Genomic DNA, 27846 nt, shown 5'->3' with positions numbered 1-27846 from the left:
CCCTACCACCTGTAACTCCAAAACCAGGGCACCTGACACTTTTTTCTAGTCTCCAAGGGCACTGCATGCATGTGATAACATTCAGAGAACGAGACAGGCACACACACACATACAAATAAAAAACTGAACTTAAATATAATCTAAGTTGGCTTTTTTTCCCCTCTAAGAATTGTCCAGAAATATTTTAAAAAGTATATCTAAGAATAGTCATTGCAGTCTTACAAACTTGAAACAATATAAGCCTATTTAACTGCCACTAAAGGAATGTGACAGTTGTGTGTGTGTGCTACTTGATGGCTTGGGAGATTAGTCTGGCATAGTTGACGGCTGGGACTTCCAACCCGTGAAGATGTGAAGAGACTGGGATGCTGCAGGTCCAGAGCCAAATCACAGTCTGCCCTGAGCTATCTCTGGTCCTTTAAATAGCAATCACTTGGCCACCTATGTTGTAGACTAATAGATAAAAACCAGCTGGAAGCTATCAACTTAACAAAACCCTATTTCAATGACCTGAAGAGCAAAGAATGCTCTCAGCCAGCTTGGTGCTTATGGCTGACATTGCTCCATAGCTTTTTGATGTTTCCACAGATGTATTTGAAAAGTGCCTTGACCTATAACTTTATTTGTTTGGTTAGTATGAAAGCACACTGTTCCTCATTGGAACATGGAATTTGGGGTAATCCAGATACTATGTTCCAGGGCCATGAACACTCATAATTACCTTCACAGTGAACCATTTCATCATTTCTGAGCTGAGGGCTATGATTTGGTTTTTGTTTTTGTCAATAATAGTATTATATCTTGTAAGTCATAGTACATGAAATACATATTCTCTTGAAAACAGGCTGGAGATATATATCCATCACATTTTTGCCTTCACCCTGTAGATATAGTGACTTTTCATCTTTTGCTGTGTTTGTGGTATTTGAATTTGTAGGGCTTTTTCCCCCCAAGTATATATCAATTTAGCAATTACAGTAAAAAAATCTACAAAAACTCTCCCTCAGTAAGAAACTTTCCAAAGTCATATTTAATCCATGTTGACTGGCTACTGTGCAAATCATGGCTGTGTTTACACCATGCAGAATGTGAAAGAGCTAGAACACAAAAGATGAGTGTCGCATATTAACCGTGGTCGGGAAAATGAAGAGGAAGCGCTGTCTCACTCTCCATGATCTGAGCACTTGAACAAGATACCTAAATGTGATTGAACTGGGCTTAGTGGCCATTCAGTGCCAGGCTGCGTAAGAATCTGTTTAGAGGGAAATGTCTGATTACTCAGAACTTCTCAAATCAGAAATGGCAAAATACAAACAATCAGCATAGACAGAAGAGGCAAGAAAAAGAGCAAGAAAGAGCAGTACATCAACAGTTTGCAGCCATCTTTTATCCGGTGAGTACTCTAGAGACTATGGGGTATGTTGGGGTGAGGTGGTAAAAGTGGGGCCCATGGCTGGAATGTGGGAGTATTCTAATGTTTCAGGCCTCCTCGCTGGCACTGGGGGTCTACAGCTTGTAGGTTAGGTACAGGCAGCATAGCTCTGCCAGACGTGAACACCACCAAACACTTTTCTTGGAAGGGCATACTGCTGAGAGAACCATGAACCAACCAAGGAGCTTCTGGTAGTCACAGGAGTGACTCACTGAGCTCTCAGACAGCATCTGTCAGAGAAGACTGCTACCTAACACACAATACTATCCAGTTGGCTTAACTGACGTTGAAGATCCACAATTCAGCCCGGCGGTGGAGAGAAGTGGAGTGCTTGTCTGCAATGCGCAAGACCTGCCGTTCCCTGCACTTTCCAAAGGCAGAAATGACCAGAACTCCTGTAAATCAGTGAAATGTACCCTAAATTGATCTCAGTATGCTGGTGGGGTGGCTCAGTGGTAGAGTACTTACTTTCGTGACATATATGAGGCCCTGGGTTCAATATTCAGTACTACACACACAAACATTAATCAATTATTAGTACTAATTATTAATACCTTACATATTAAAATATTAATACAGCACACTTTTTGGTATGTGTGAGCAGCCTTAAAGTTCTGAGCAGTGTCAATAGGCGTCTACTGAACAAATTAGGGGCAATTTGAGCATCAAAACAATTAAGAGAAGAATGTACATTAATCTAAGTCCACATTAGTACTTAAACAAACAAACAAACAGACAGACAGACAGACAAAAGAGGAGAGACAGAAAGCTTTTTGTAGAAAATCGTCTGCTGTCTGTGTAGTTAGAATTATAACAGTGAGGAACCAGCACAGAGGAAGGCATTCCAAAGTGGTTACAAGATGGAAATGTGTGTACCAGAATGTAAAACAACTTGTTGCTGCATCCAACACAGTCCTGAATGTAATGCATTTGGTTTTAGATAATCAATAGTTTTTATTCTGTTACCACACCTATTGTCTAGTTCAGCTAATAGGTTTTTTTTTTCTCCACAGTAAGACTTTGGAATTTTAAAAATACTGCATATTTTAAGAATACTGAAGTTTTAAAGTGTTTTAGATAAAAATACATGTAGACTTTAAAATTTAATAATGTTTTATATTGTGATATTGCTTTTACTGTGGTATCTCGGGGATAACAGGAAAGGAAAGGTTATGGTTTAATAGTGGTGTGTTTGCCTGTAACCATGACAAGGAGTCCGTGTGCTGGCTAGTGTTCTATGTCACCTTAACACAAGCTACAGATGTGTCTGGAGAGAGGTCTTGACAGCAATAAGATTTTACAGCAGCTACTAGCCCTGAAAGTATTTTATTGGTTCTGTAGGTACTCCTCAGCACCACAGAGATCAGTGGCTTGGTCTATATTAGTTTTTGGTTTTGTTTGTTTGTTTTTTAGCTTTAGCAAAGTATTTTTCCACTTGCCTTTCTGTTGCAGTTGTTGAAAAAAACTGACACAGGGCTACAGAGTGAGATCCCATCACCAAAAAGAAGCTGGAGAGGCTTAATGAAAAATCTGAGCTCAAGAAATGAATCATAAAAAACAAAACAAAACAACAACAAAAACAACAACAAAAAACAAAAAACAAAAAAAGAAAAATAAAAGAATCATAGGTAAAGTAACAAGTTTGGGGAATTTCAACACATGTTCACCCTGAAAGCATGTTAGTAGTAATGCAGAGTAATTTTATGCCTGAACCTTAACTTTGGACTTCCCAGCCTCTAGATCCGTGGACTATAGCTTGTTTGTATGCTACCCACACCACTGTTTTGGCTGCAGCAGCAGAAACCAACCAAGACACCTTCCGTCAATCTCTTCCCAGTGGCACAACAGATAGGTTAAATTTTCATTCCTCTGTTCAAAACCCTCCCATGGCCTTGCGGTAGTGCGTTACCCATTCCTCCTCCTGTTTTTCTGTTTTTCCTCCTTCACTACATTATTTCTCCCTAATTATTTATCTTACACTTTCCCATACCACCTCACATCTTTTAGCCAGGCTCTCAGGAACAGTCTCTTCAGGAGGTGTAACTTGACATTTCATCTTCTCCACTCCTCCTCTCCCCGATACAGACTGTAGATTATGCTGACTGAATTCCCTGCGAGTGCTCACGTGAGTCCAGCCCCTTTCTCCCTCCCTCCCTCCCCACCCCCCTCTCCCTCTCTCTCTCTCTCTCTTTCTCTCTCTCTCTCTCCTTCTCTCTGCCCCCAACAGCGGGGGTTATAGACGTACAACAGCACCCTCAGCAGAAACCAATTTACCTTTACAAAATGATGCTCATGTGTTCAACATTACAACTTTAACGTCACAACACCCAGCAATTTCAAAACAGACAGGGAGGAGAACACAGAAAAGAGAAATGGACCAGCGTCTCTCTGGGTTTGCAAACAGAACCCCTAGCTGCTCACTGCAGTGGACCGGGGCCAGAAACATCTGCTGGTTCTTTCTGGGTGGGGTTTTTCTGCCCACTGCACAGACGTCAGCTGACCAGTTAGACTCATGCTGGCCCAGAGAAATGGGAACAGACTTGATAAAGCAGTGTTGGATAGAAACCACAGATTACCCTTGTCCTGCCCTTTGGCGAGTAACCCTTTGGGTCCCTCTGGCGACCACTTGAAAGTTCTGTTAAAGTGTGTGTGTGTGTGTGTGTGTGTGTGTGTGTGTGTGTGTGTGTGTGTGTGTGTGTGTAAACTTTATCGTCTGCTCCTAATTCTGAAAATATAGCCTTCCTATGCATTAGCTGATTTGATACAGGAGTCACCTAATCTGTGGGCAGTAAGAGTAATGAGGGGATTTTAAAATGAAAAGATAAGTCAGGGTTTAAATAAGAAATCAGCAGAATTTTCCCTGCGTTTAAAGAAGACACGCAGGGTATGACGGCTCATACCTGTAACCCCACCACTCAGGACGGAAGCATTGCCCTGGAGTCTGGGCCACACCGTGAGATCTTATCTCAAACAAAACAAGACGAAACGAAAAGAAGTGAATTAGCTTAACATGCAACAACTGCGACCAAAGGGGAACGAGGGAAAATGATAGTGTAAGGGTAAATGTTTCCCCACCACGTAGCGATTCACACAGTTCTGGTCCCAAAGACGCTGGTGCGAGGCCTCTGCAGGCATGGGCTCTGTCCTGTGCTGTTTCCCCCATCTTTCCCCGACTCGCTTTGTGGAAGCAGGGGCCCTGCGGGACAACAGCTGAATAAAGGCTGAGCGTTTCTACCGGCAGTTGATTTTCTTGGCTTTCTCAAGAGCATTCCTCGTGCATAACACACAATGAAGTGAAATGAAATCTATGGTAAAAGAAAGAATAAAAAAAAAAAAAAACCAAACAAACAACCCCCCCCAACCCAAACACTAAAAAGACATTAAATTATTTTGAAACAAACAACGTGATCTTTAGAAATTAAATAGAGCTTTACTCGGGGTACTGGCCCAGCAGTTGGCTCCATGGCTTAGTTGGTTAAAGCGCCTGTCTTGTAAACAGGAGATCCTGGGTTCGAATCCCAGTGGGGCCTGCTGGGCAATTGCCTTTTTCTTACTGAAAACTTCTAGTCTTGTTGGATGGACGAAGAAAAGTCTCTCCAGAAGGTGCAGTTCATCTTCTTGAAAATGGTGGGCGGGTGGGGGGTAGGGGGTAGCCTAGACTTCTTCAAGCCCTCTTCTCATCAGAAGCAAATGAGTAAAATTTACAATAATAAAAAGAGGACAGAAGCAAATGAGTAAAATTTACAATAATAAAAAGAGGACCGGGAAATAAAGGGCGTGGGACCGAACGTACTAAAAGCATACCAAAAATCCTTTCCTGGAGCGCAGAATGGCCCAGCAGTGAGTGGGAGGAAAGGGGCACGGGACACCTCAGCTGGTGTTCCAGAACAGGAAAGGGCTATTGCCAGCCTGGAAGTTGCTTGTGGGGCTTGGTGACTCGAGAGGACTTGAGGGAACTCCTGACCAGTTCTAATAATTTGAAAAGAGCACCTTCTCCTCCCCAGGTTGGGAGTCTGTTGCTCCTCAGAGCTCCCGCGGGTTGTTGAATGAGTGAGTGAGCAAAGGGAAGTCTGCCTCTGCGTTTTCTACCTTAGGGCCAAAGGCAGGCCTGTCTCTCTCTCAGCCTCCTTCCAGCTGCCTTCCATTCTCTCGCTCCTCTGCGATTCAGTAAGTGGGTTTGGGTCAAGTCCACAATGACCACGTATGATCCTTTGGAGGACACTCGGACACTAGTTAAAGCAAAGTATATAGGCTCTTCTCTGACAGACACACGTTGTTTCTGCTTTTAGAGTTAGGATAAGGCGGGGCTCATAAACAAGGAAAGTCTTCTCTCTGTTTTGATACAGGTGAGTGAGCCTAGTAAAATAATTATCCTGGCATCATTTCAAAGATCATCCCACTGAACTTATCTCGGTTTAACATCTTCTCTGACAAAATTTGACTATTCAATTTGCGCAGCAGCTTCAGAGATATCAATGTTTTCCATTTCTTCTTAAATCGAATTTTTTAACTGGCACAATTGGTTCTGTTGAAAATGTCAAATTATTTGGGCAAAACTCTCTTCAACAGTGTTCATGCTGAGCGTCACACTCCAATTTGTTCCTTAAAAAACAAACAAATAAATAAACTCTCATGTTTTTAGGTCTCAGAGTGAGTTTGGACCCAGGTTGTCTGCTAACGCTGACAGCCTGGGTGACAGACATTGACGTGGCCCACATCCGGGGATCTCGCTTTCCCAGAGCAAGAGAAAGAAAGAAGCTGGATTGGCTGGCCTTTCCAGAGAATCACATTTCGTCCTTACTTCCAATAAGGAGGAGACTGAGTCCATTACGGGGACTGAGTCCAATGGGGGGTGGGGGCGGGGGGAACTGAGCCCACTACGGGGGCGGGGGGGGGGAGGGGAAGAAGTCACATAGTGTTTCCTAGTGCAATTTGGCAGCTGTAACCTTCGGAAGCGCAAGCAGTGGGCAGCGCGAGGATCCGTATTGGGTTTCTCCAGAGCATCATCAGAACTGATAGGATGAATGTATACATTGACTCGTGTTGAAATAGTAACGGCAGCTGATGCGCACTTGAGAGGCCGTGAACCTCGCAAGGCTGGGTCCTTGAAGCTGAGTGCTTCTTCGGTGGTGCGGCCCAACACAGGCAGGCTCACGTCGTAGAGTCCACTGGGCAGGGGAACCTCAAGCAGTCCCAACCGGGCACGGAAAACCAGAGGCTTCTTGGTCTTTGGTCAATAATATTAGGCTGGAAACTGGTCCAAATCAGCCATGGCGAATGGCGAATAATTTACCTTTTACAATGCAGAGCTTTTTGGTTGTTGGTTTTGTTTTGTTGTTCGCTTTGTTTGCTTTTTTAAAAAAATCAATGCTGGCTATCAGAAGGTACCATCCACATTCGGAGTGAGTCTTCCCACATCAGTAAAGACAATCAAGGTGATTTCTCAGGTGAAGCTCCCTACTCACTCGATTCTGAGTGGCAAGCTGACAATGAACCAACCACCACCCTGTACCCTCCAAGGGCCACACTGGAGGAGGCACAGCATGGTTTACCGACTGCCTGGTGGGCGGGGGGCAGGAGCGCAGGGCGTGGTCGCGGGCAAGGTCTTCCGTCTCCCTTTACAGGATTGCTGTTTATTCCCAGAGGGTCTCAGACCTGACTAAACTGGCAAACCACATGTAGCGAGGATTGCAGAAAGATGGTGAATTCTTTTCCTTTTTCTGTTTCTTTACTAAAAACCGCAGCAGTTGATAAGCGCTCGGGGCATTACGCACTTCTGGGCTTTCGGAGAACAATGGGATCTGCTCTTTTGTTGTTGTTTGTTTGTTTGTTGTTTTGTAGCCCTAACTGTCCTGGAATTGACTGTTGACAAGCTCTTACGTCCCAGAAATCCGACTGCCTTCCCCTCTAGAGTGCTGGGATTAAAGGCGTGGAATCTGCATTTCGTTTGTTACTGTGCGACATCCAAGAAGCGATTTAGATTTTTAGAGTATCAATTATGTATTTGGAATAGTGTTTGCAGCGAAGAACATGTTTAAGTAAAGAACGTAGACGGCTAGCTGCTCACATTGAAGACATTTGTTATACTTTTTCACACCTCCTAGCAGTGGGACCACGTGGCCTAATGGATAAGGCGTCTGACTTCGGATCAGAAGATTGAGGGTTCGAATCCCTTCGTGGTTGGTCTTTTTTTCCTTCTCTCGCAGTGGCGTGGCCAAGTTCGGGAGTACTTCTTAGTCCCTACAATCTTTGTGGCGACCACAGTACAGTGGGCTGGGGTGGGCACAAACCTGAACCGTAGCTTGGTTTATTTGTGTGGGTTGCAGTGACGCCGGCCCTCTCCTTCCCCTGGCCACACAATTATCAATAAAGAGACTTTATATAAAAAGAACTTTCTTTTTCAAGTCTGTTTAAAAGTCGCCCCTATCGGAAAGGAAAATTTCTCATATTTCAAAGAAGCTACCAGGCTGTGATCCGCCTGCCTCTGCCTCCCGAGTGCTGGGATTAAAGGCGTGTGCCACCACGCCCGGTTTAGTTATAAAGTCTTAAGCGACGAAATAAATTGCATTAGTTGTCATCGCCTCTTCTCTGTTTCACAGAGACCTTATAGGCACATTGGTCTCAAAGTCTAGGTGTAGCCAGGGATGACCTTGAACTCTTGATCTTCCCGCCGCCACCTCCAGGTTACAGGTGCATACATTCATCGTTAATCAAGAAACGGCCCTGAATACGTGCATACAGGCCAATCTGGTGGAGGCATTTTCTTTTTTCTTTAGTATGTTTTTAACTAAAATTGAATTGTTCCGCCTTCCCTCATTTTCTTCCCTCTAGCCTGTCTCAGGTCTCTGTTTTGAACCAAGCCTATATCTTCTTTTCTTAAATTAGTGTTGTGTGTGTGTGTGTGTGTGTGTGTGTGTGTGTGTGTGTGTGTGTACACATATATTGTGACCATTACTGTTCACATAAAAATATAAATACAACCTGGTCAGTCCACTTTTGTTGGTGTGTATACAGTTAGTTTCAAGGCTGAGCGCTCTGTGTGAGCGATCCCGGGAGGGCTAATTCTCCTCCCAGTGGTCCTTAGCTGCCTGCAGCTCTTTGTCTAGGAGTTAGACCCCACATTTCTCCTCCCTTCCACGTTTGCACGTCCATTGACGTAGCCGATTGTTTAGGTCCCGCCTGTGCAGCCGTTTCCAGGAGAGCCTTCCACAGCGGACTTCCAGGCCTTCTTGCTCCTACAACCGTTGCTACCTCCTCTTCAGTGATGCCCTGTGAGCCTCATCAGAAGCAGGAGCTGCAAGAGATATAGATGCTCAGTTAGGATGGGTCTCCCCAAGATCTGTTGATACCAAAGTTAGTTATCTCAGGCCTCTCCTCCCAACCCCGGGGACCTCGGAGTCCGTATCACTTCCACCCGAACCTTGGCTTTACTATGGCTTCCTTAAATTCAGCATTTAAATTCTCCAAACGGTATTTTAAATCATTTTGATAAAGATCACTTTGGCTGACCAAAAGGCGGAGTCGGGCAGGTGCGTACAAACCCGATGTGTCTGCCACTGCAAGGTTTGTTCTTCTCCTGGGAACCTGGAGTCCATGGTGGCCTGTCTTCCTGGTCCTCTGCAGCTACTCAGCATGTACCTAGCTTACCTGCTGTCGGGAGCCCTTTGCAAAGGCGCTCTGTCCACCGGCACTGCTCTGCTCTCTCCTCCAGCGTAAGAATCATGTGAATTGCTGAGGCCATGATTAAACAGGATGTTCTGCCAAGTACACAAGGTCTTCAGTCTATCAGAAAAACTACACTGTGGCTTCTAGGCTGAGAGTTGATTGTTCCAGCACCCAAGGAAGCAGGACACGGGATAGAGAGATGGCTAAAGCACTTGCCTAATGTGCTTGAGGGCATGGGTTCAATCCTAAGGCTGTTGTAGTAGTATCTATTTCTTGTCTTATTTATTCCTTTTCTCCCCTAGTTCTCACTCCCCAACTCAGAGCTCCGCCTTCCTGCTCGTCCACACACTCACACATAAGACTGTCAAAAATGCTTTGCTGCTGTAAAACATTAAAAAAGATAACATTTTCTTAGGGGGGAAACATTTTTAGACTCTCAGCACCCAGTACTGCTACTATCGAATATCATTATCATTAATAAAAGAAAAAACATGGGTAAAATAAATGCAGAAAGACAATAAAATAATTAGTTTTAAACTTCCTGCAAATTCAAGTTTTCTTTTTTGGCAGCCTCACAGTAGCCCAGGCTACCCTTGAACTGATTTTTAGGCAGCCTTACAGTAGCCCAGGCTACCCTTGAACTGATTTTTAGGCAGTCTCACAGTAGCCCAGGCTACCCTTGAACTGATTTTTAGGCAGCCTCACAGTAGCCCAGGCTACCCTTGAACTGATTTTTAGGCAGCCTCACAGTAGCCCAGGCTACCCTTGAACTGATTTTGCAGAGCAAACTGGTCTCAAACTCTCAGCACACTCCTTTCTCAGCCTCCCAGTTTCTAGGACAACAGGCATGCACCAGGGCTATGCTGTGGTTTGTCATTTCAGGGTTTTTTTTTCTTTTGAAGATTTGCAAATTAAAAGGTCCCCCCCCCTCTCTCCCTTTCTCTCTCTCTCTCATCACGCTCCCCAATCTCACTCATCTCCCTCTTTGTATTGCCATCCACCTTTGCATCCTCCCCACAAATAAAATAAAATAAGCTAGAAAATAAAAAAAGTCTTGTTGCAGAAGCTGTAGTGTGTCATACTGTATACGTTTTTATACACACATCTTGACTTGCAAATGTCCATTGCAGTGAGTCTTTGGTCTGTTTTGAGGCCTCTGGATTGGGGGACTGAAGAAATGACTTAACAATTAAGGGGAACTCTTTTAAAATATGCTTCTTGTTGTTGTTTGTTAGCATATTTTTAAAAAACTACTTTAACTTTGGGCTCCTTAAATCTCTCTCTTCTCCACCCCAATCCCTTCCAACACCCCAGCACCAGGTAGGAGAGAAAGAAGGTTAGTGGGGGAGTTTTTCATAGTTGTTTCCTGCTGTTCAGGGTCACTGGGTTCCCTGGGGCAAGTCCAATCCTCATTTCAGGATCGCTCCAACTTCTTCTGGTCACACCGCATCAACAGCAACCAGGAGCAGCAGAGGGGGGCGGGGAGGGCACTGGCAGCCTTCTTCTTCCTCAGAGTCCCCAGTCTCTTTCGGGTTTGGTATTTATCCCCACTGGCAAAGATCACGTCCCTGCACGGGGGAGTTCATAGCTGACAAAGATCACACACCCTCTCAGGAGGCAACTATCAGCTGTGGACAAACTGGAGCAGCCCCCATATCCCACACCTGGCATTAAAACAAAAGCATGTTTACATATAAACCCAAACTTCCACACAATTGTTTGTTGTTGTTGTTGTTGAGGCTGGAGAGATGCCTCACCGGTTAAGAGCACTGGGTGCTTTTCCAGGGATGCTGGGTTCAATTTCCAGCAGCCACATTGTTGCTCACAACCTTCATAACTGTGGTCTTATGCAATTCCATGCCCTCTTCTGGTGTGCAGACATGCATGCGCACAAAACACCCATGTGTTTACTATTGTTTATTATTATTATTTATTATTATTTTGTAGTGGTTTGAATAGGGGTCTATAGGCCCCCACAGACTCATGTGTTTGAATACCTAGCACACAGGAAATGGCACTAGTGGGAGTTGTGGCCTTGTTGAAGGAAGTGGATCATTGTGGGTGTGGGCTTTGTGGTTTCCTACACTTAAGCTCTGCCCGGTGTGGCTCTCCAGTCTTCTTCTGGATGCCTTCAGATCAAGATGTGAGCTCTTGGTTCCTCCCGCTCCCTGTCTGCCCGCGCGCCGCCATGCTTCCCACCAGGATGATAATGGGCTGAACCCCCGAGACGGTAAGCCAGCCCCGATTACACGTTAGCCTTTAATGTTGCCTTGCTCATGGCGTCTCTGCACAGCTAAAGCCTAAGGCTTATTCTTTGCTGTTGTTAAAAGTATTCAACAATGTTGGTGGCCAGGGAGACGGCTCGGCATCTTAAAGATGTTTGTCAAGGCAGAAGGAGAGATCTGACCCCATAGAGCTATCCTTTGATCACAGACGCCATGGCATGTGCTTGCTCTCCATCCTGATCAATCACACACACAATGATTTTAAAAACTAAACATAAGACTTATTCAACAACATGACTAAAGTGGCCCTTTTCACACTTATTTTTTTTAAATAGAAAATTCATAGAATTGCTGTGAAACATTCACAATGCGTCCCAACATTGCTCCATAAGTCCTTTCTACTTTGCCCACTTTTCTGACTTCCTGACGTTTTAAATTTTATTTGTATTTTTTTTGTTTTAGTTTTTTTTAAGAAAAACCTTGAACTCACAGAGATCCTCTTGCCTCTGCCTCCCGGAGTGCTGGGATTACAGTCATGGGTCACCACTCTCGTGTCACCTCTGCCCTTGCAACCTCCCTTTCAAAAGAAAAAAAAATTAAATTTATTTTTTAAAAAAAAAAAAAGGAAAGGAAGGAAAGAAGGAAGGAAGAGAGAAAAAAAAATCTCACTGTGGAAGCTGTGGTGTGTCACACCCTTTTGCCCACACAGCATTACTTGCAAATGTTTATTGCAGTGAGACGTTGGGCTGGTTTGAGGGCTCTGGTTTTGGCTACACTATCAGTCCTGGAGCCTCGTCAGGCTTCCTCTGGCCTATCCTGCTGTTGCCCTGTGTCATGGAGATCCCACAGCTTAGGATCTGCAGGACCAGCCCCTCATGTACTGTAGCACTTCATAGATGGGGAAGATGTTGGGGTTGAGCCATTTCAAAACCCTGGATATGGCCTGAGTGGTAGCTAGGTGGGTCTGCCCGTCAGCTCTCCTGCACAGGGCCACCAGGGCCAGCTCTCTCTTTGCCCAGGCAAGGGGCAGGCTCAGCACCTCCTGACTTATTTCTGCTCTTACCTCAACCCTGGCCATTCCTTCCCTGTTCCTGCAAGAGGCTTCCTAACAATGCTCTAGGGCCTTAATCAGTGAGTAACCCTGCAGCCACAGCATCCATTTTATGGAAGCTGGGTGTGCTGATGCATCAAAGCCTCGGTGTCTAGAGGATCTATCCTCCCTCAACCAGTGTCTGCAGCTGGCTTAGAGGAACAGCCTAAATTTCAAATTGAACTTAGTTTTCTTGTGCTGTTGAGTAGCAGAACATGAGAAATATTGTTGCTATTTTTCTCTTTCTGTCTCCCTCCCTCTCTTCCTCCTACCTTTCTGTGTCTCTGTCTCTGTCTCTCTCTGTCTGTCTGTCTCTCTCTCTCCTTTTGATATTTTGAGACATATTCTCCCTATGTCACTATGTAGCTCAGACTGATCTTGACTAGGGTGACCGTCCTGTCTCAGCCTTCTGAATGCCAGCATTATAAATGTGCAGCATGACATCTGGCCTGAGATTGTTTTAAAAATGGGTTTTCAAGATAGAGTTTCTCTGTGTAGCCATGGCTGTTCTGGACTCTCTGTAGACCAAGCTGGCCTCGAACTCACAGTGGTCCTCTTGCTTCCACATCCTTCAGCAAATCCTGCTGCTACCACAACCAGCGCAAGTTTGTTTGTTTGTTTTTTTAAAGGATGCAGGAGGCATGGTTTCACAGTTAGCTTTTATTTCATGATGCATCACCCCAACTGTTCACTGTGTCTCTCCAAACTGTTGATTTCCTTCAGCAATGATGACCATTCTCCACCAATCACTGCTTTTCAGTACCAGCATATCACAAGCACTCATCCATCCCAGGTAAGCTGGACCACTCAGATTGGAGGGAAGTCTCAATAACCAGTTGCTTTGTGGCAGTAGCTCTCTGTGCTGCATTTACTTCCTAATCACTAACCAGGTGGTGGATGATTTAGCCTTACATGAGTCACATTAGCATCTCTTTCTTAGAAATGCATTGTTTCCCTGTATTGATAATTGCACATTGGAGTTCCTAGAAAGAAGACTGTGAAATGGAGATTTTAATTCACCCTGATTATTGGATTCCTGGGGGCTGTGTGGCTCAGTGCCTACAGCATCTGCCTATTATGAGTAAGTTCCAGTTTGACACCCAACATTTTAGGAAAAAAAATTTTTTTTAAACTAGGACATTAGTAAATTGTCAACACCTAGGCTTGGGGTTCCAATTGGTATGTAACTCTGAATTTGATGCTCATCCTGAATGGCAACTAGAGAATACAGCAAGTTAGAGAAGTGGGCTTTACCAAAGAGAAGGACTGGGACACAAGACAAGGACAAAAGAGTACAGCCAACACCCCAGACCTCCCTGGAGTTGAAAGGGTCTCAGCTAAACCCTTGAGGCCAAGACTTCATGCAGCAGTGTTGGCCTGAGGCAATTCCCAAAGGCAGGTTCCAGCACAGGGCCATCAGGTGATAACTTTCCAAACGTCTGGGAGGATAGATACTGCCTCTGAGGAGGTCCATATGTGGCTGTCACTTGTAATGTGAGCAGGAAGAGAGACTTAAACGTAAGCATCCGTGAGGAATGAACCACAGAGGTCTAGAATGCTTCAGATAACATTTTATTGGAAACAATGTGTCTAGTTCTGAAGTTGAGGAGTCCCAGGTTGGGGCGGGTGGTCCTAGCCTTCAGATGATAAAATGCATCCATTCAGAAGTGCTAGATGAACCAGTAAGGAACACACAGGAAGGGGCACTGTTGTACAGTCAGAGACAAGTCGCTGATGCTAGCAGCAGGGAGATGCCCCTCCTCCTGTGTGAGTCAACCTGTTCCCACCTTTCCCTCAGGTTGGCCACAGGAGAAGGGCAGACGGCATGGTGTCAGGGATGACAGATTTGTCTTAGGAGACACAAATTTTAGGAGGAGGAACCTAGATTGCCTCACCATCCTTCATTGCTGTTTCCACACTTTCAGGCTGGAGAGAGAAGGAGTCAGAATGGCCAAGGAGGTTCTTCCTCCACATACAACATCCAAGCAAGCTAGTCTCCTATCCTTTGAATTTGAATGGTTCAATCTGGCTGCTTGTTGATGAATTTGCTTGCTTGTTTTTTGACACAAGACCTCCGAGGAGAGCTCAGGCTTGGAATTCATATTCTTTTTGTTTGTGCCTGTCTGTAATGTCTGCTGATGTCATAGCTGAGCACTATGCCAAATCTGTCACTAGGCTGTCTGGATTTAGATTTTTCCTTTTTTTTTGCTTGCTTGTTTGTTTGTTTTTCAACTGATATATGTTACAGGGAAAAATGTCTACAGCTTTCCAGACATAAATCTACTTTGTGCAGGGGAGGATCTTAGGCGATGTAGGGGTGACTAGGGCAGGCAGAGTCCAGCTAAGTAAAGAGTGTGTTGAGAAGATGGAGTTTTCCCCAGAGCAGTCTTTTAGGGAGAAGGAGGAAGAAGTCTGATGCGTGGCCTTCCTACATGACTTTGAATTTCTTCATGTATGACAGGATGTCAGCCTTGACAGTGCTCACAGGAGCGTGGTGGAACCAGCGCATGACAGGGACTCCATTGGGTCCCACCAGGAACTTCTCAAAGTTCCAGCGGATGTCATGGACTTTTATTGGCTCCCAGAAGATATGTTTGTTTGTGGCCACAGTCTCTGAGGGGTGAGGACAGGAGCGCTGAAGCAGGGAAGTGGGGGGAAAGAAAGCACATTATTCTTGTTCCAAGACGATCCAGGGTGTCGTCATCACAGGTGCTCCCCTCCGCACGAGACCCAAACCTTTTATTCTGTTGCGGGTCCTGCTAAACCCCACGGATTCTGATAATCGCCATCACGCCAATCACCAAGAGTGTTCTGCTAGCACAGCCTCTAAGTGTATCCCCTCTTTCTGTCCCTTAGCCCAGGGCTCCATCACATCCACAGTGCCCAGCTTAGGACGTACTTAATTGCCTTTGAAGCTTTCATTTCTTGTTCTTGTTTGTTGTATGAGGCAGGGACTCATGTAACACATCCTGGCCTCAAGCTCAGTGTGTATCTGCAGATCGGAAAGCCTTGAATTCCTGATCCTCATGACTCTCCCTCTAAGTGCTGGCCTCACGGGTGAATACCACTGTGCAGGCTCATTTTCCCTCTCTGCAAAGTGAATGACTTAGACGTTAATGTTATTCCCAAGGTCTGGCGTTCTATGGACCAGTGGAATTCCAACATATCTTCTGGGAACAACTTAGAGCTACTAAGATTTTTATCAAAGAAGAAAAGAGACTAAACCACATATTGTCACTTAGTTTGAAAAAGACACCGTAAGAATAACTTACACGTGACCCCTGGCCTTCAAATAAAGGGGGAATCTTAAAAATTAGCTGGGTGGAGTTTATGAGGCCTTCCTCCTCCTGTTCTGTTTCAGCAGTTAAGGAAGAGTGGTGTATCAGCTGTACAGCTCTGAGCTCTCTGTTGTTACTATGTAGCCTGCCACACAGGAGGCAGACATATGTCTAAAAATACCTTGGATGAGTGAGGGAATAAGCGTCAATGAGCACTGGGCTAGATAAAGGCTGCCGTTGCACACAAAGCCAGGATCCTGCGGATGCTAACAGACTGGCTCACATCGCTATGCTAAGCAGGAGGTTTCATCCAGAAAGACCAACCCCACATCCAGGAACCAGCCCTTGCGCCTATTTCTCCCATAAGCAACCTATGGAAAAATTTAAGCTCCCCAAGTGCTGCTAGGGTGATTGGGGCACAGGAATTGTACCCTGTCCAGCAATTCACTCACCTTCAAGAAGGTGAAGATTTTCTGTTCTTTTTCACCATTTACATCCCCTTTTGCAAAAAGCTGGAAATTAGGTACAAATCCTTTTCCGGGACGAACATACCTGCAAGAAGCCAAAGGTTGGGACGTGAGGGTGAAAGGTAGGCCATCGAGATGCAGACAGAGGAAGCCAGAAAGGCAGAGGCCCTGCAGTGGGTGGTGGTACGGAAAACACAAAGGCCTGTTTTTCATATTGGCCTCTCTGGTTCACTTCATTTTTCTAGATTCCAGTCCGTCCTTTTCCTGCTTCTGTCTCAGGAATAGGTCATCTCCAATTTCACCAGCGTCCATCCGGGTCTCAGTCAGGAGGGAAGAGAGCCTCTTAATGAACAGCCGCTTGCAGGTGCTGTGAGTCATCAACCCTCCCTGGTGCTTTAGAGGATCTGAAGGGCCGCTGAGACAGGGAAGGCGGCTGCGAGACCTCTTCCTGGGCTTTAGGCAGGTACTTACTTGAGCCCAGAGAGAATCTCTGCAAATTCTCCCGGTTCTTGCTTTCCAAACTGGTTGCAGGGAAAACCCAACACAACGAAGCCTAAGGGCTTCAACTCCTCCTGGAGAGCGTTCAGTTCTGCGGTGAGAAAAGAGACAGCATGAAGGCCTGACCTGGCCTCCCCGTATCCATGAAGGACCCCTTGGGTCTGTTTCTACCATAACCAACATATGGGAATTTATGTAGCTCTGGCTGACCGGAGGAAGATCCTATGGGTTAGTCATCTCACAGGGAAGGAAACAGAAGGAGAAAACCATGTGTCGCTCGGAGTGTCATGACTGCAGTTAGACGCGCATTCCGAGCCCGTCATCAGGGGGCCACACTTCTCAAACTCACACTCACACGCAGTTCTTTTACAAACAGGGATTCCCAGGCCCTATTTCCAAATTCACTCCTTTGAGTTGCAGCCCAGCCACTGTCGTTACTCAAAAGCCATACAATATTTAAACAAAGCTAGCTCCTCAAAGTTGAACCAAAGCACAAACCCCTGTGCTCCCATCCACTGCCCAATTGTTCTGCTTGGACTTGGATGGTTGTTTTCTTTGTTAACCTTTTCTGGCCTCTATGCCTTTAGTCTGTTGACAAATGTGAGCCTGTCACACTAGGATTCAGCTTGACCAATTGGCATCTCTCAAAGGCCCCCTTTAAAGTTAGAGACTGCCTCCCTATTTCTACACTTTCTCCTCTCTTGCCCCCTACCCCTTCTCGTCTCTACCATAAAACAAAACAAAACAAAAAAACCAACAACAACCAAAAAAAACAAGCCTACCTTCAAGCTCTTTAGTAACTCTTTCCCAGGTTTACTTATCTGTTAAATGCCAAGTGGAAAGTAAGTAAGTAATTTTTTAAATTTTTTTATTTTTTATTTGTTCTTTGAGATAGAGTCACCCTAGTACTCAGGCTGGCTTTAGGCTCATGACCTTCCTCCCTCAGCCTTTGGACATAGCAATAACAGCTATGCACCACCACGCCAAGATATAATTCATTTTTAAGGTCCCTATGAACTGATAAGGTGAATTATGGGTCAACTAAAAAAGCACAGGGAATTGGACTGAGTTTAAATATATGTTATTAATTTAGAAGACATCAAATGGTGCTTACAATATTAACAACGGGGCCTTCAGAACAAAAAGCATCCCTCAGCAAATGAGCTGGTATTCTCAGAGGGGCAGGAAGTGGACAGAGATTTTTCACTCTAAGACTTTTTGTTCCTTTGACTTTTGAGCCTTGTGAATACAATGTTTCTAAAAAGCACATGCATACCATAATAATCCACAAGAAGGACTTATTAGTTCAAGCAGCCAGGAGTCCTCTCCTGAAGTTCCTACTCTGGTTACATGCTACACCAGGGAAAACCCCCTGTGCCCCTTTTGTGGTTATTGTAATGTTCCCTGGAAAAAGTCTGGAAAAACATGGATCTTCTCTCCCGTATTTGCCAAGAACACTTGTGGAATTTTCTGATTCGTTGATATATTACCAAATACATTGGTAGATGTTGGTTCCAGGGGGAAATCTTTAAGCAGACACCAGGCCTACCCAAGAAAAGGGCCAACAGTTTTGTTTTCTTCTGTAAAGAGCTGGATGCTGTTTCTTTGAAGATCACGTGCTGCCCATCACTAGTATCTACACAACTACTGGCCTCTGCATGAGGATGTGAAGGCCGCCATAGGACAGTATACGCTGTGCTTCAGTAAGGTCCTTTAAAGAACGGGCAAGGTTTGATATGTGGGGTGTCGCCTGCCAGTTTGAGACACTGGGGAATGAAGTAAATTAAATTACCACGACCCAGAATTGGAATAGACTTCCCAATGTAACGACTTAGAATATATCCAGCTGGGAATTTTCATCATAGCGCCATATGGCTCTGGATTCCTTACCAGGGTACTGACTTGTCAGACTACAATAGGTAGCCACGTTGACAAAGAGGACGTGCTTGCCTGCATACTGCTTGAACTGAATGCGGTTCCTCCCACCAAGAGGGAAAGCATCGTAGTCGTAGATGGTCCCTTTCACGTCTTTGTAGCAGTCCATCTGGAAGGAGTTTGAAAGCTTTGTTATGCGTGACGAAAATGCCCCACATCTGTTTCATCACTCCAAGCTCACGTGAACAACAAAACAAAGGTCTCTGCCAGGACTCGGGGAACAAACGGGAATTGTGTAAGAGTTCAGAAAACTGGAAAGTGGGACTCATGTAGAGAGTGACACCTGTCACTCCACAGCAGTGACAAGTAGGTGGTGGCATGGAAAGGAGACTAGGCCGGGTGTAGATGAGTCGGGCTGAAAGGAACTTGAAGTAAATGATGTCACAGAGAAAAGAAGCCTAGCTTTTCAGAGAATGAGGCTGCAAGCAGCTGTGGATTAAAGGTACACTGCCTGGTTGCTCTCCGAGCGCTCCAGATGTTCATGGCTTGAATGCTTCAAATGGCTGAGTTACTTCTCTTTCCCCATGCCTTCTGGGTTCTCAGCCAGCTTGTGAACATGAGAGAATGGAAAGATCTCCAGCCTGGAATCCGATCTACCATTCAGTGTCTGTGGTTTTGGCAGCTCTCATCCCTGAGCCTCAGAGCTCCCAGGTTTGTCACTCTAGAATCTAGTACAGTTTTCTTAATGGAGTTCTCTCTTCTGCCTCTCTTACACGTATGGCTGTCTTATATGACAGCACTGTGAAAACAAACTGTGTATGTGCCAAAAAAGGATATGGAGAGTCCTAAAGTCTTATCTCATATGGAGATGGACTAGCCAGTCACATCTGAAGATATCTGAGCACATCCCCACATATCAGAAATAAGTTCTACAGGAAATTCTCATTGCACACCCTATAATGTAGGTCTTAGCTTTATGTTTCTGTCTCTGCCCTGGCTGGGTCCCTACAGTGTGAAGGTGGATGGATGCTCACCCGCACAGCCAGACCCACTCACTCTGCTGGGGGCGGGCAGCTATAAATTGCTCATGGAAGACAAGGAGTACACAACACAGGAAAAGAGAGCGGCAGGTCTAAGCCACCCACTGAGAAAAGCATCACTGAGCCAGCTAGAAGAAACATCAACACAGGCTTTCCCTATGAGCCAATGAAGGTCCAGACGGAGGCAAGGATTCAAGCCGGACTTCCTGGAAATGCTGCGGGCTGGGAAGGACGGAGACAGCACCATCTGCTCCCACCCAGAGAAGGAGCACTGCAAACCGGAAGCCTAACCTTCCCACTGCTGTACAGCTGATGGTTCTATCACTGGCATCATGCCTTTGAGGGGGGGGGGGCGAGGGGAGTGGGCAGGGAGCTACGGCAATGGTCATGATGTTGCGCGCTACAGTGCAGCATCTTAGAGAGGATCTGAACTTGAAGATTCATCTTAGCTCTCTGGAGGAGGGAGGGTTTGAGGCAGGGTCTCATTTTAACTTGGCCAGGCTGGTCTTCACATTCATGGCAGTACCCTGGCCTCAGCTCCTCGAGTGCCAAGTTCTTAGCAAGAACCACCCATGCCAAGATATTCCAACTCTTTTTTTCTCTTCGAAAAATTATATTTATTTCATGGATATGTGTATATGTGCAAGAGTATGTTTATACGTACATTGTGTGTATGTGGAAACAAACAGAGGTCAGAAGAGGTAGTTATAGGTAGTTAGCTGTATAGCTACCATGCTGGGGCTGGGAATCGAACCCTGGTCCTCTGTAGAAGCAGTAAGCACTCCTAACTGCTGAGCCATCTCACCAGCCCCTCCAGTTTATTCTTGATGTTGATTGCTCTGCTCTTTCAAGTGATTTTGAGCCTGGATGTTAGGTCTTCAAGCCTCTAGACCATCTTTTATTTAAACTCTGAGTCTCCGTGGCCAATAAGGCTGCTCTGGGTAACATAAAAACCCTATTTCCCCCAGCAAGTTTTCTTGTCGGTTTTGGTGTGAGATAAAGTCTTCCCAGACCTGCCTTTTGTAGAACAAATTATGTGCATAGTAATTTGATTTCCCAGCCAAGCTAGATAGTAGAACCCACAGATTAGGAAAGGGCAGAATTTATACCCCAGAATTTATGTCCCACTGTGTGAATGAGTGTTTGATGGCATCTACTGTCCCCTTTCCTCCTGTGGACGGCCCCTTCTACTGTGACACAGATGGAGATTGTTGACAAGGCAGCTGAGCTCCAAATTGAGAGTAGGGCTAAGACTGGGTTCTCAGACACGTAGTGCTCCAAATCAAATTGCTTTAGGATTCCGGGTCTGGTTCCCCCACGCATTCCTTTGTCTTTAAAAATCTACATTAGTTTTTGTTGTTTCGTTGTTTTCTTGTTGTTCATCACTGTATCTGCGACTGTTCAGCTCAGCCACTGTTCCAAACCCCAGTCCCTATCTCCTTGATGACCACAGCCATTCCAACTTCAGACCTGCTCTGATCTGATGTGGCAGGTAGGGGCATCCACTAAGGGATGCAGGGGAGAAAGAGCCGTTGTTAGGGGGCACCTTTCCTCTTTACCCATGTGCAGCTCAGCAACACCTGTTTATGAAAGTGAAGATCACCCAAGAAGGGAAGAAAGGTTTGGGGTGACCACCAGGAGAGTAAGACAGAGGCGAGGCTCTTGCAAGAAGGGATGGAGGGGGTTCTGGGAGCAGAGCACAAGAGCTTCCATGATCAGCCCCACCGAGCTCTCTACGGACCTTACTCACCTTCATCTTTTCCGGCTTGGGGATTGTCTGCACATAGCTGGCTAGAAGAAGTGGAACAAGATAGAAAATTCTTGACTGTGTAGTCATGGCTAGCATTGCAGATGGCTGGTCTGAGGGCCTGAGGTCTTTGTCCTCAGTTTTTTGATACCTTGACAAAGACCAGCCCATGCCTCTTGAGACCAATCACAGAGCAGCAAGTATTCCTGCCCAGTAAACCTAGGGAATTAAGTCATACCCTTGCCCACGCACGCCCCCATGAGCACTCAGGGTTCAACAATGTGGCGAGGGTCTAGAACTCATATAAATTCCGGCAGAACTGTCAGAAAGTTGTGGCGAGCCCTTTATAGACCCTGGAAGTCTTAGCTGTTTTTTCTGAGTGGATGCAAATATTGAGATAAAGTCAAACTCCCTTGTGAAACAGTTGAAGTGGACTTCTAAACTCTGCTTCTAGGGCTCAAGATGTGTAGCTTAGTGGTATACTGTATGCTTAGAATGCTTAAGCCTCTGAGGTTAGTGCATAAAAACAATGACAACAAATCCAACCAAGTATTCGACCTAACATTAGCTCTTTTTTTTTTTTAAATAAGAGAAATGCTTATGTAGCACACTGCTATATTGCATAGGGTTGGGCAGTGACTGAAACACTGCCTATTATTTTAGCTTTTAAAAAACAAAACAAAAGATAGAAGTTGGAGAAATGGCTTGGTGCTAATAGTACATGGTAGTCTTGCAAAGGACTTGAGTTTGGTTCCCATCACCCACATCTGGTGGCTCAGCAACTCCAGCTTTAGGGGCTCTCAAGCCTTCTTCTACTTCTGGGGGTGTCCACATGCACATATGTGTAGACAGACACACATGCATAAACAAATAAAATTCAAAAAATAAAATTCAAATAACCCTAAGGAATAGACTCACCTAGGATGTGTTCAGGAGAGGGTTGGGGAGGGTTGGAAACAGAGCACAGCCCACTGCTATGCTCATTATGGAAACACTCTCAAGGATTTGTAAGTCAGTAACCTGAGGAAGAGGGAAGTGGGCACAGCCCGGGAACTCAGTGGTCCTGTGGTAGGAGACAATGTTCTTTCTCAACAATAATCAAAGAAGAACAAATAAGAAAAGACATATCTGCGTTTATCAGATTGGCACAAGTTAAAAGGAGCGGTGGGACCCAGCCTGCATATATTCTGGCACTGGGTGCTCTTGCACACCAGGTGGGTGATGGGAAAATCCGAACATTGTCAACTGTTTGGGTGGCTACTCTGAATGCAGTGCTTTCTATTTCTTATTAAATTTGAGGGTTTATTTGTTAAAAAGCATATAAAGTAATGGGTTTCAGGATCATATTTTCACGCAAAACTCTGTTTCTGTTGATTGTCCCCTCCACTGCTCTGTCTCCTGCCCTCCCATCTACTTCCTGCTTCCAATAGTTTCTATCTTTTTTTGTTTTGTTTTGTTTTTTGTTTTTTTTTCAAGACCGAGTTTCTCTGTGTAACAGCTCTGGCTGTCCTGGAACTCTCTGTGTAGAGCAGGCTGGCCTTGAACTCACAGAGGTCCACCTGCCTCTGCCTCCCTAGTGCTGGGATTAAAGGCGTGCGCCACCACCTCCCGGCATCCATCCCACTTTCATGACCTCTGTTCTCTATTACCTTTCATCTCTCCCCCATTTCATTAAGACCCCCCTTTCCCTTTTCATGGTTTTCTTTCTAGTTTCATGACCTATATTAACCCTTCATACACACACACACACACACACACACACACACACACACACACGCACACACACACTCACATACTTGAAAGAAATAATATGGTATTGCCTTTCTGAATCTTTCTGAATCTGGGTTAATTTGCCTAACATAGTAATTTTCTTTTTTTCCCAACATATTTTTATTATTTGGAAATTTTACAGTATGCACCCAACCATGCTCACTTCCCAGTTCTCCCATGTCTGCTCCCATGTCATTGTTACTGCCCCCCACAAAGAAGAAAGAGGCCCCTTTGTGTTACCCATATACTCACTGGAGCATGGTCAAACTCCCAGTGGCCAGCCTCCCAAGGACGCTGAGTCTTTCCCCACCTGCACCCCCATGAAAAACTGTCACTTCAGCATCCCTGTCACAATTTTAAGGGTTCTCTTTTTTTTTTTTTTTTTTTTTTTTCTTTCTGGTTTTTCGAGACAGGGTCTCTCTGTGTCTAGCCTTGGCTGTCCTGGACTTGCTTTGTAGACCAGGCTGGCCTCGAACTCACAGCGATCCGCCTGCCTCTGCCTCCCGAGTGCTGGGATTAAAGGCATGCGCCACCACGCCCGGCTAAGGGTTCTCTTTTATGGTTTCCTTTTGGGGCTGTTACTTGGAGGGGAGTGCTGGGGCGGGGGGTGGGGGTGGAGATAGGGGTTGTAACCGAAGCCTTCTATGTTCCTCTTTCTCAAATGTGTCTATAGTCATCAATACCACCGCAAGAGGGGCTTTCTTGCCCTTTGCAATCAGCGGGACTGTGGCTCCTGGGCTTCTACATGGTGTCTGTCAACAGCACAGACCACATTAGCAAAATACCCTAAAATCATCATGATTGTTAATTGTAAGTTCTTTTTTTTTAAAAAATTTTTAAAGTTGTAAGTTCTTATTGCACTCTTTCTGATGTTCATCTTCCTGAACTTAAGCAAAGAAGTAGTCATGAGGCCATCTGACTCCTTTATTAGCAGCCGTTGGACTCTGCCACGCTGCCATGGTTGCTTTGAGCAAAAAGGCTATGGGTTAAAATAGCTAGCCAGACGATCCTTACCAACATCAGCCACCTGGAACTCTCTATAGACAGCTTGGGAACGTGATGTAATTATCAATCCTTGAGAGTGATTGTCCCAGCCCCTGAAGGCCCATCTCCAGCCAGGGCTGTTTGAAACAGCTTATACCAGACTTTTTGCTATGACAAGCCTTGATGAACTCTAGGTGATCCGGCAACCGTTTCTGCCTATGCCAGAGGGGCATTTTTTCTGAGGGCCTAGCAGAGGGACTACTGTGCTTGATGATAAAAAAGGTAAGGCTTTGGATTGGTCCACAAAAGCCTACGTGATTGGATCAGAGCAGAGGCTTGATGCTAAGAGGCAAAAGTGTCATTTGTCTAAACAAGTGGCTGTGATTGGTCCAGATGAGCTCAGTGAGCAGGCTCTTCCACACCCCACACTGCCTTTTCTAGTGTTGCAGCATTACACATTTGCAGTTAAGGCTGAGCTGTTAACACAAGGAGAAAACCAGCATAGCGAAGGCAACAGGAGCTCCTGTTGACATCTCGCAGAAGAGCGCGGCACCCAGCGCCTAACCGCTGAGAGTGGAGAGGCATAAAGGGCTACAAAGAGCCAGAGAAGAAAAAGCTGCAGGTTGCTAGGAGAACTGTAAAGACAAGGGCCTCAGACCCCAGGCCAAGAGCAGGGCCCTGGCCAGTGTTAAGGGCTAAGGGTCCCAATACCTAAGACCTGCACAGCAACTGCGACACTAGAGGGCACCCCTGCTGCCACTCCAATTGGCCTATTGCTGACACCCGATTCTCCCAAGCGCTAAGAGAGACAGGGTATCAGATAGGAGCCACCCGAACTTGTCCTTGCTTACACACCAATTCTATCTGGATAGACCAAAGGACTCCCAGCTAGCTGCTAGCTAACACTGCCACACAGATGGCTCATCACTGACGGAGAGACCCTTACACAGTTGCATGGATGTATGTGCATTTGAAGGGGCCAGAAGTTTTCCACTGAAATGACAAGGAATATAATTGTAACAGTTAAAAATCTCAGCTGCAAGTAGTTGGACATGCGCCTTACATCAAGTCTGGAAAAGCCAATCCAACGCTAACCTAAACTATGTCTTGAAAAATCTTTAAAAGCTTCCTGACTTGAAAACTCCTGTCTTCTTAAATGTGGTGGGAGCCGGAGTGGGAGGAGTCAGACCTGGTTTTCTTGCTCTGTTTTTCCCAGTCAGACTGTGGTCTTCCTGGAAGCTGGGATTCAGATGAGGCTAGGCAGTTTGCTCCAGGTCACATTCCCAGTGAGCAGCAGTTTGGATTTTAGTTTTTGTTCATGACATAACCCCACCTGAGGTTCCACACGAGGTTTCTGGTTTTAGTTGTTCTTCTTTTTGTTTTTAATTTTTAAATTTTTGTTTTTGTTTTAATTTTGTTTGTTTGTTTTAGTTCTTTCGAACACAAAGGGAACACATGCCAACCCTTTTGAGACACGGTACACTTCTCTCTCGCAGATTCGAATGGAATCTTCTGCAACTTCTCATATTCAGCTCAGACACTTCTGTTCACCCACCTTTTTTCCTTGGCTGTTCTGAGTTAGACCCTTTGTTGTTGTGGGTTTTGTTTGTCTGTTTGTTTTTGTTTTTGTAGATGCCCCATTCGGGCTCTTCCTGTCCTCTAGAATTCAAGAGTGAAACACAACCCCCCCCACCTCCCACCCCTACCCCCACTCCCGCTCCAGCCCTGCCTGCTGTCAGGGATGTCACTTCTGGTTACATAAATTGCATAGTGCACGAACCTGCTGAACACCAGGATCTCATTCGGCTTTACCACCAGCCAGTTACAAAGGCGGGGCAGACGTCATTCGCCCAAATCTGCAGTGGAAAAAGCAAGTTCAGAAAGGCAAGATGACTTGACTGAAGTCTCGAAATGGTGGAGATCCAGACCGGAAACTTGAATTCTTATTCAAATCGACTTATTTCTCCCCCTCCCAAGCCCCCACCCCCTCGCACCTGGTGGAAATCCCCATAATACATGTTTGAAAACAACTGTCCTTTTGTATTTAATGTTCAGGCTTATGTTTTCTAAGCCTTCTGAGCCTCCCCACCTCTAAGCCTGGTGTGATAAAGGTTAGGGAGGTATGGCCAAATTGTGGCTTGAGGCTTCACTGAGGCAGCTGGCTTGCTACAGACTTCCTGATAGGTCTGTCATTAATGCCAAGTGTCCCTCCTCCAATGGGCTCCAAAAGGAAATCTGCTCCTTGGAGGCTGAGATAGGGAAGTGGTGAGAGGAATAATGTGTCTTCTCGGAGGCCTTGTTCTTGTCCATTACACCCGATTGACTGGGCCGGAGATGTGTGTGGGAGACGGTGCTGTGTTCATGCCTAACTACAGGAATTCAACAACCCACACCGTTCTGACTCAAGTGCAAGAGCGGCGAGAGCAAGGGAGAAAGGTTTGCAACAAGCCAACACTACTGACTCAGGGGCCTTTGGATGAATTTGATTCTTTTGGCTTTTCAAGGTCTGACGGGTGTTTCACTGGATTGTCCCTTGGAACAAAGGGACAACATGTTCCAAAATAACAACTTAAAAAAAAAAAAAGTAAGCAAATGCTTGTCTCAGAAACCCAGAGTTTGGAAATCAAAGCATAACAAGAAAGTGTGCAGTGTCTTCACCAAGTGTCCTCACCAAGTTCTTGTGGACAGCTAATGGGAATGGAGACAGTTCGCATTGTGTTAGGGGTTTCTGGGACCCCACCAACCAACAGCATCTGGCATTGGACTTTTTGTGAATAACCTATGGTTTCTAGGAGAAAAACAGCCCCCAGGCAGGGGAACTCCAATTAAACTCTTCCTTTAAAATATTACTTTTTAGGAAACTTATAAAATAGTAGGTTTCTGTATGTTTTTTTCAAGTGTCTTAGTGTTAATTAACCCTACAGCCTCTTCTGCTATAACTCCCCTCATTTCCACCCATTTTTCTCCCTTACTCCTTCACACACCTGTGTGTTCTCCTATCTCCCCCACCCCCCTCCTTTGGCACTTTATATCCTCACCCATAAAGGCCCCTTACTAGTTTCCGGGATGCTATAGCTACTCCAAGCCAAACACAGATCTAAAGATTGGAAGCTGGGATCTGCATATGAAAGAAAATGTGGGCCTAGGGAGGTGCCTCAGAGGTTAAGAGCACTGATTGCTCTTCGAGAGGTCCTGAGTTCAATTCCCACCAACTCCATGGTGGCTCACAACCATCTGTAATGTGATCTGATGCCCTCTTCTGGCCTGCAGGGGTACATGTAGGCAGAGCACTGTACACATAATAAATAAATAAGTTGTTTTTTTTTTTTTTAAGGAAAGAAAGAAAATGTGGTGGTTTTATTTCTAGGCCTGGGTTACCCTACTTAGTATAGTTTTGCCAGTTTCATTCATTTACATGGAAATTGCCTATTTCTTCATAGCTCAGGGAAACTCCACTGTGTGCCTGTATTGTGCTTTGCTTACCCAGTCTTCGGTTGATGGATATTTAGGATGTTTTCATTTTGTAGTGATTGTGACCAGAGCAGCAATGAGCATGTTGTGGTACTAGGAATACACACGGCTGCTGGGGTAGCGCACGCAGAGCAGGCAGTTTATAATGTCTGCACAGACAGTTTGCAATGTCAGAGCAGCAAACAGGAGCACAGCGAGCATTTTAAAATGTAGCCTGAGTTCCCGGGTCTCAAAAATGTGACCAAAGAGGGCGGGATTACACCTGCCTCACGTGGGTTGCATTTCGGGAGAGTCATTCTGAGTG

At 45.4% G+C, this 27846-nt stretch overlaps 1 protein-coding gene across 1 annotated transcript; it reads right to left on the bottom strand.

Moving 5' to 3' along the window:
• Positions 1-14014: 14014 nt before the first annotated feature.
• GPX5 (glutathione peroxidase 5) lies at positions 14015-21407 on the bottom strand (the record flags this gene model as incomplete). Its single annotated transcript, XM_084794658.1, has 5 exons — positions 14015-15047; positions 16143-16242; positions 16629-16746; positions 18546-18699; positions 21321-21407. 5 exons carry the CDS (start codon positions 21405-21407, stop codon positions 14841-14843), a joined length of 666 nt encoding a protein of 221 aa, XP_084650784.1. The 3' UTR covers positions 14015-14840.
• Positions 21408-27846: the final 6439 nt, after the last annotated feature.

The sequence above is a fragment of the Acomys minous genome, assembly GCF_964271855.1.
Source record: "Acomys minous genome assembly, chromosome: 9".
NCBI lineage: Eukaryota > Metazoa > Chordata > Mammalia > Rodentia > Muridae > Acomys > Acomys minous.
Note: the sequence above shows the minus strand (reverse complement) of the source record. Positions and strands in the feature narration are given on the sequence as shown.